This window comes from Triticum aestivum, chromosome 3A (assembly GCF_018294505.1).
Source record: "Triticum aestivum cultivar Chinese Spring chromosome 3A, IWGSC CS RefSeq v2.1, whole genome shotgun sequence".
NCBI classification, from domain to species: Eukaryota; Viridiplantae; Streptophyta; class Magnoliopsida; order Poales; family Poaceae; genus Triticum; species Triticum aestivum.
The window spans coordinates 7709605-7718457 of record NC_057800.1 but is presented as its reverse complement, the minus strand read 5'-3'; the positions used below and the strand labels follow the sequence as shown (position 1 = coordinate 7718457).

The following is an 8853-nucleotide window of genomic DNA, read 5'->3' as shown; positions in this document are numbered from 1 at the left end:
GATCTTGGCTAATCTCCATCCAACATGGACAAATCAACTTGTCCTCATCTTGTGTATATGAACCGGTGTGAATGCTCTTCCGCTTCTTTTGTGCTTCCGCTCTTTGGGTGAGCTCGTCTATGAACAATGGAGCGCCACTAATATCAACATCATTGACTTCATCTTCATCTTCACCTTCGACATAGATGTCGTCGTCTTCATGCCACGAATCACCATGGTCGTAGTCAGCACGGTCGTCGGCCTCCTCATCGGGCACGTACTGGGCGCGGCCATCCTGACTTTGGGTCTCCTCGGGGTCGTAGGCACGGCCATGCCCACCCTGGAAGATCACGTCCTCCATGTACTGGTTGTAGAAGGGGTCGTCCACCGTCGGCGTTGAGGATGGCATTCCGTCAAACAACACGCGGGGGGCCGGCATGGTGCCCGTGAACGGTGCACGCGCCTGCTTTCTTTGCATCTCGACGGACGGCCGCCCGCCGCTGCTGGACCCAGGCGTGACGTTGAGGTCGATGACGGCCGCGTGGCGTGGTGTGGACGGCGCGAACAAGCCCACGTCCGGCGACGCCGAGAAATGGGTCTGGCCGTCGTGCCTGGGCGGAGGAAAGCCGGGCGACATGGGCGCGGCGCGCGACGTCGGCGACTGGCAGTGCGTAGGCCGGACGACCGACGAGCCTGTGCTTGCTGGGCCGACGGCCGCTGCATGGAATCCCACCGGACGGCCCATGCCAAGCATGAGGATGGCGTGCGCTTTGTTGACGAGGTCTTCCTTCTCATCGGCAGCGGCCTTGCGCCGCGCGGCCTCCAGCTCCTCGCGCTGGGCGGCGAACTTGGCCGCGGCGGCATTGATCTTGACGGCCGCTCTCCGTTCCCTCCTCTTCGCCGATTCCGCGTCCAACTTGGCGATCTCCTCCGGCGTGCACTCCGACCGCGGCTTCCTTGGCGCCTTCTTGTTCACCTTTGCGGTCGGGTCGACGGCCAGGCCGCTGGAACTCGGCGGGGCGTCGGCCATGTACGGGGGAGAGAGGGGGTGGCGGGAGGGACGTGGGAGGGTTTGGGGGAAATAGCGTCAAATGGGCGTGGGGGGGTTTTGGTTTCTCCCACTGACAGGCGGGCCAGGGGAGGACAAGCGCGCGCGTCCCGCCCGTTCGTGCGTTGTCCGTTTCACCCCAAAACCGGCGCAATTTTGGGCCGGGGATGGGTCGAAAGCGGACACAAAGCGGACAAAAGTCCGTTTGCGCCCGCGCGTTGGGCCGTCTCGTTTGTCCCTTTTACCCAAAACGGACGGGGGCGGACAGGATAGGGTCGCGCGGTGGAGTTGGCCTTACTGCACAGTAGTACTGTATTGTATCGTACGTGACCAATCCCAGTAAGGCCCATACCATGACAGCTGAAACACCAAGTTTAACTGTAGCTCCAATGTTAACTGCCTCTAAGCTTCCCCGTAAAAATCCGTTAGCATGTGCCCGTGCGTGTAGGATTCCTCCTCTCAACCTGAGGACCGCAACAACAAAAGACTTGGCTGCATCCATCCATGACGAGATGTGCCGCCCAAGCTTGATAGAATGGAGCACGCACGCACCTAACATGCATCTTTTCTTGTGTATATCATGGGGCAGGAATTAAAGCGATGCCCGCCTTTGCATGCCAATCTGTTGGCGACGCCACACAATGTAGTACCCGTCCAATCCTAAAAGGTGGCACGCGCAGCAAAAATGTAGTATACCTGCAGCATCTCATATTGAGGACTTTACGCTTTTGTGGAGTACAACATTCTTCGGTTGACACCTGCTCTGCCTGCTCCCGGGCCTTGACTGCATTTCGGCAAGAATAAATTACGCCTATGAAAATCCAAAAAAACTTCTCTCTTTTTTGCGAATCAAAAAACTTCACAATGATGGACAACAGAGAGTTCCAAATATCCAAAAAAAAATCTAATATGCAAACCTCCGGCTAATGAGGTCCGGTATCTAGGGTTTCGTGTCTCGGTCTCACCGTGGTGGTCTTACTTTGGACTAGTATTCCGTTTCGGAAAAAAAAAACTTTGGACTGGTATCGCCGATGAGAGGAGCATGGCGAGATGGGTCGTAAGGCGGGCCGTGCAATGCATAGATGTCAACTATATGTCTACCCTCTTGCATTACACCTCGACTCTACTCCATACATCCAGTGAAAAACCGCAGAAGACCAAACACACACAAGCCGGTCTAATTTACCTCAAAGGCTTCGGAGAGCCACATGAGCCACCTAGCCAAACAGGTGAGAAGATAAGATCGGCGAACATGCTCTCGATCGAGGGAGAACGACACGATCAAACAACGGAACGAGAGACCTACTGACATGATGAACTCGGTTGACGCCCTCATTGTCGCCATCGCCGCTAAGACATGTAGGAACGGCGGATGGCGATCCGCAAGATCGCGGATCGTTTCGATCCGCAGGCCAAAACATCATAGCCTCCCCGGTGCACATAGTAATGTGTGATATATCTTGATAGATGATAGAGTGGCATGCATTATTGAGCACTTGAAATGTGGGCCTGCAGTGGGGAGGGTGAGGCGTGACATTCTTTCTTCTTCTTCTCTTCTCATACACTAGTTATTATTATCTTGTTGGCAGAAAGAAACAGAGCATGAACTTTGAGTTTGAAAAGCGTCCAACCACAAATATGCAGGCATTGCTTTCTCCCGGTACATATTCTCTAATTAAGGCCGAAAAGACACGTACGTACACGCGCCAAAAGTGATACTACGCAGAACAAATCCATCCGCGGCTGCTTACCACATTTCAAAACGCTTTAAGGGATTTTTGTACAACAAAAAGGGAGGGCAGCTCTACGCCCTCGTCTATACGATTAGTCAAAGAGAGTACGTACACAACTAGTACGCCAAAGGCGCCAACTTGTGTCAATTATACGCAGAATAAATTAGCCGCTCCACGGTCCAAAAGACTATGCCTCTTTTTCGTGTAGACAAAATGGCATGGCGATGCATGACACGGCCGGAACGTAGCTTGACTTTGCTCCCGGCTCGAACATAGGGTACTCCTACTTATTTACCGTCACTCCTGTCCGTTTCACCTTTTATTACGTATTATCAGGCCCTGCCACGTGTGCATGCATGCCTGTGTGTCACTACTCTGTGCAGCTCATCGATCCAGCTTGGCAGGTCGATGAGAGACTCATGCAAAGCTTCCGTCACTCCGAAGTTCCAATGATGCACACGCTACATACTTGCACTGCACACGCATCAATGATTTGCCTTGGGTGCGACTGCGTACGTACGTTTGCACGCCTGGAGGAATTGAAAACATGGCGGTCGACGGACAGCGACGCCGCAACCACCGATATATCGACCGAGTGCGACCGCTTGGTCTTGGACATCGACACGTTTGCCTCGACGCACACACACATTTCCGCACCGCCCGGCACATTGCTTTTCGCCATTGATGGCCTAATTTGCTCTCCATCGATCGACCTCGTCGGCCACTAGCGTGTTCATGGATGGATATACTACCTCAACTTTAGCTAAAGATCGGATGGCGTGTGCATGTACCGGCCGGTGCAACGCATGTGCGGATGCTCGATGTGTTAGTTAATGTACCTAACACGGAGGTTAGTTAGGTTGCACACATTGATCGGGATAGCAAAAGCAACAACTCAGCACCATGGTGCATGAGTTGGTGATCATCGAAACATACCATGAAGATGAGACATGAAACATGGAGTAGAATTCAAGTGTGAGTAATCAGAAGCATAAATATGTATCAGTATCACATCGTCTGATGAACATGTAGTGACCCTTTCCCTTCCTATGATTGACCAAAGTGAAATACGAGACCCAACTTACGTACGTACATGACAAGAACGGTTCATCTGCCGACGCCGATGTACGGCTGAACATGAACACAGCACGAATGAAAACTCAAAAAAATTATTAACACCGAGATGGATCGACCTGCTTCCCCTAACCTTACTTATTATCAACACGGAATCAACGGAATTCAATTAAAACGTACGCCATGCATGCGCGCCCTTCGGTTACCATGGTCACCACTGCTGCTCACCGGCTCCATGGATCGATCGGTCGAACGGTGCAGCTGCTGGCCCCATGCCTTCCGGAGGCGCCCACGTGTACCTTGCCATGGCGCGATCGGTGCGTCGGTCGGTGGCGATCACAAGGCCAGGGCGCCGGCGACCGTCAAAGCCGCGAGGGCCGCCGCGCGCCATGACGCGGAGACGCCCGGCGCGGCGTTGGGCCGGAACCCAGGGTCCTGCGGGTAGAGCGGCCCCGGCGGGGTCAGGTACGACGGCAAGTTGGGCGGCGTGAACCACCCGGACGGCGTGGGGTTGTACCCGCCACCCGACGGAGTCGGATTGTACCCGCCGGAGGGCGTCGTCGGGGTGTACCCGCCGGACGGTGTGGACGGCGTGGGCGTGTAGGGCGCGGGCGTGTAGCCCTCGGTGGGGGGCGGCGGGCAGTCGGCGGTGGGCGTGGGCGGCGGGTAGACGGCCTCGGGCGGCGGCGGCGAGTAGACGGGCGCCGGCGGCGGGTAGTAGACGGGCGGGGGCATCGCCGGCTCCGGCGGCGGCGGGCTGGAGTAGGTGCACGGGATGCCGCACGGGTTCCCGCACTCGCCCGTGCACTTCTCGCCGCTGTCGTCCGCCACGGCGACCACCGCGAGGAGCGCCGCCACCAGCAGCAGCCCGCACCGCTGCGCCGTCCGCCTCGCCATGGCGCCGAAAGCAAGAAAAGCTCGAGCCTTTCTCGCGGCCGTGCTCTCTAGCTGCGCGACTCTCTAGCTTCTTCCTCCTCCTCTCCTTTTTGGTGTGCTCGGCTCGGCTCGGGGTTCTCTCCTCTGGGTGGGAAATTTGTGTGGGTTATAATGGTCGGCCTCGGCGCTTTAGCGGTTGGGCTTTGTGGAGTGGAGTGGTGCGGTCGTCGTCGTCCGTCGTCTCGTCTCCTTTTCCTCTGCTCTCTCAGTGTGTGCGTGCGTGGGTGTATTCTAGCAGGTAGCTACCCAAGCGGCAGCCAAGCTAAGCATGCTGCATTATACAACTTTGGACTAATCATATCACGGATGGACCCTCCCTCGCAGAAAAGGTGACGTGATTCAAACGGCTCCATCTTCTTCTCTGATCTGCATGATTATCTCAGTCGAGTCGATCCTACCCTACACACAGAGAAGCACCAGAAAGAAATTAAAGGGCACGCACATCTTTCTCCGCACCCTTTATTTTCTAGTCGACCGCTGCCTGAAAGTGACCGGAATGTTTTTCATTTCTTTGTGTATCTATCTATACCTATATATCTATCTATCTATCAGTAGGCACAGATCAATCTGTGCTTGGGATAATCTGAATATCCAAGTACCGGGTAGATAGAAACTGCATGCTGTGCTACTTTTTGAATTTATTCCTGGGCAGAGGCTACAAATTCATTATTCTATTGCCATGTCGGCAATTAGTGGGTCTTGAGAACGTTGGAGGCGCCTCATCATCTTCATCTTCTGATATTGTTTTTTCGTTGGTGATAGTGAGAGATTTGGTCGAGGCCTTGACGCGTCAGTGGGTGACGCCTCAGTGATGTCCGTTCTGAAAACGCACGCTCCTCTCAGCCCAATGGCAGGTTTCTTAATGAGCCTCCTAATTTACTTTGATGAGTACGTACTGTATTAACTTTGTACAAGTAACTGTAGGTCGAGTTTTCATTTTGTTTTTTCAATTAGTACTTTTGGTTTTTCTGACAGAGGAGCACTGTGCAGTAGTACTGCAAAGTGTAAAACCCCACAGTAATCAGCTTCATCTTCTGCTGGTAAATTCATTGGTGATGGTGAGAGATTTGGTTGAGGCCTTGTCGCTTCAGTGATGCCGCCAAACGGAGAGGTTTCTTTCTTTCTTTCTTTGATGGTGGTATTTGGCAATGCTCCTATTCATTTCTAGCTGCATTAACTCGTGTTTTTGTTGGGAAACTGAACCGGTGGTGCGATCTGATTCACAGGTACTACTAGTAACCGTAGGTTCAGTATTGATTTTCGACTTCAGTTGCTTTGTTTTTTCTGAGACAAGATGAATTTTCAGTTATAGCTGAATGATGGATAATGTAGACTATGTAGTGCTGTGAGAATAATGGATTTGCTCCGTAGTTTCCCATTTTTCTTTTGCCGGGATTTTTTTTTCTCATTTCGGAGATGAACTTTGCAAGGACTGCAGTGTCTATCACAGATAAAAGGACCAATCAAAGTTGAGCGGCTTGTGCTCTGAAAGACTGTTTGGCCATTGCCATGTCTGACAGCACTACAAGATGGTACCAGCGTCCAACAGTGCCGCCAAGAGTCAATAATATTCTCAAGAAAGAATATGTGCATGTTCCAGACCATGCATCTCAACATCTCATAAAGCACCAATCATACATACACAGATCCAAATTGGTAGTACTCTATGCTGTATTATATCAGATCTGGCAGAGCCCCAGCATCCAGTTGCAACGAAAACTTAGAAGTTATTGCCTCCATGAACAAACAAATCAAGGGAGGAACAAGAACAGGATGCAGAAAGGAGGAACCCAACCAACCCTTCTTAGATTGCCTTTAGAATTGAACTCAAGACCTAGAATTACATTCATATAGATTCAGACATCAGCACAGCAGCCGTCAGTATTCAGACAACATCCGTCAATCTACAGGGGTGGATGAGCTAGCCAGATAGAGGGTTACTAGTGCGGGAGCAGCAGGAAAGCAGAGCACAAGGCGGCCACCGCCAGCCACGCCGCCGGATTCCTAGCGGGGCTGGCCGCTGCTGCCGCGAGGAAGCCCGCGTCCTGAGGGAACCCCGACCCCGACCTCGGCGACGCCGGCGGCTGCTGCTCCCAGGGGAAGGGCCCGACCGCCGGCGGCCGCTGCGGGCAGAAGGGGAACTGCGTGGGCGACGTCGTCGGCGGCGTCCCCGGGACGGGGCAGGGCGGCACGCACTGCGGGCCCGTGCACAGGCACACCGTGCCGTTGCCGCCGTCCGCCAGCGCGCCGGTCGCCGACCACCATAGACAAAGGGCCGCGACGAGCAAGACCGCCGGCCGCGCAGACGGCATCCTTCCTCGGTCGCCGCTTCTCCGGGATCTTCTTTTTCGGCGGTGGTGATGTGGGTGGGTGAGGCGAGGCCGCACCGCTGTAGCGATGGGTTCGTGGACTGCGGCTGGAGGCGGGCGTCCCGATTGGTTAAGTAGCCGGGGAGATAGAGACGTGACGTCGCGTCCATGGCTACGGTGAAACCAACGCGACCGGATTACAACGGCGGTGACGACCGCCATTAGCGACGGGTTCGGGGTCACGCGGGTTTCCAATTAAGCTGAGGGAATTGCACAAACCACCACTTATTGAGGCTAGTGTTGCACAAAACACCTACTATACAGGTTTGTTGCAAAGAACACCACATATTGGTGTAATAATTGCAAATAGGTCTAATCTAGTGTTTAGACACATTGATATAATTCCAGATAGATAGGTCTTGCTTGTAAGTGCACATATGGCAATAAAAACCGGCCACAACAGCCAACATATTAGACTGTCATTGTCTTCCCAAACATGTGGTCCAATTGAGCCGTAACTTTCCCAAATTAATATTGAATACATGTAATATTTACAGGAATTGTTTCACATTTTACTGAAAATGTCAAAATTTGAATAAAAAATAGTATGGGCTAACTAAAACTTCCATACTCTAGCAAACCATTGGTCTAAATGGGGTAAAACTTTCCCTAAATGGTAATGTCAAAATTTTCACATTTTCTAAAATTATTAAATTTTGAACAAAATGTTGAATGAAAGAAGTTCGGCATGTGATCACTAGCACCAAAAACATGGTAGATATTGTTGCCATTAGATTTTAGCATCCAAGTAGTTTCTATGTGGCCACTACATCCAAGTAGTGGTCATCACAAAATAATAATGACTAATCTCACACACCTGGTTCGGAGGAGGAGCTCTAGCTCTCCGCGGCCGGTGATTGCGTCTATCCTTCACTACCACCGCCATCGTATGCGCCCGCGGCGGCTCCGCCCGTAGCCACCGGGACATATGTGGTGGCAGGGCGTCGTGCGGGAGGGTCGGCACGCCGCGGGTGTGGCTCGATGCGTCGGAGGAGGAGCAAGTGACCTAACTTTAGCAGTGGCACCGCGCTAGAGGAGGAGCGGGCCGATGGGGAGCGCCGCATGCAACGCGAGCGCGGGGAGGATGAGCACCGACAGCGCTGGCTGCACGAGGAGGAGGAGGTGGAGCGGCGGGAGCAGGAGGAGGAGGCGCCCTGAGCCAGGCGGCCTTGTCGGAGGAGGCCAAGCTGGCGGCCTACCAGATGTTGTTCCCCTGGGCGCAGCCGCCGGAGTTCCTCGGCCTCACCTGCTCCAACAACGAGGATGACACTTAGGGCTATGGGCGAGGACGGCTAGGAGGCTTTTTTGTTTTTATTATGTTTTTATGTTTAATTATGTTTGAAGTGGACTTTGCCTGGAGGTTTTAATGTTTAATTATGTTTTAAATTTAAATATTTTATGTGCCTATTTATTTATTTAACACCACGTGGACAAATGTGTCGGTTAAGGTGGGCGCACTGACCGTTCTAAATCAAAAATCGGACAAGCGTCTGCTTGGCTGACCCGAACGAACAAAAAACAAATAAAAATCATGTTTGTTTGCATCGGCCGGTTGACATTGCCCTTACAAGCGGGACCTATCTATCTGAAATTATGTTAATGCGTCTAAACACTAGATTAGACCTATTTGCAATGTATTACACCAATATGTCGTGTTCTTCGCAACAGACCTGTATAATAGGTGTTTTATGCAGCACTAGCCCCAACAAGCGGT

General features: G+C 52.7%; 2 protein-coding genes across 2 annotated transcripts; both read right to left on the bottom strand.

The window, feature by feature from the left end:
* Positions 1-3704: 3704 nt before the first annotated feature.
* Positions 3705-4964, bottom strand: LOC123059772 (leucine-rich repeat extensin-like protein 3). Its single transcript, XM_044482255.1, has one exon. The coding sequence runs from the start codon at positions 4729-4731 to the stop codon at positions 4171-4173; it is 561 nt and encodes a 186-aa protein (XP_044338190.1). The 5' UTR covers positions 4732-4964; the 3' UTR covers positions 3705-4170.
* Positions 4965-6423: 1459 nt separating this feature from the next.
* LOC123057470 (uncharacterized) lies at positions 6424-7214 on the bottom strand. Its single transcript, XM_044480427.1, has one exon. The coding sequence runs from the start codon at positions 7080-7082 to the stop codon at positions 6711-6713; it is 372 nt and encodes a 123-aa protein (XP_044336362.1). The 5' UTR covers positions 7083-7214; the 3' UTR covers positions 6424-6710.
* Positions 7215-8853: the final 1639 nt, after the last annotated feature.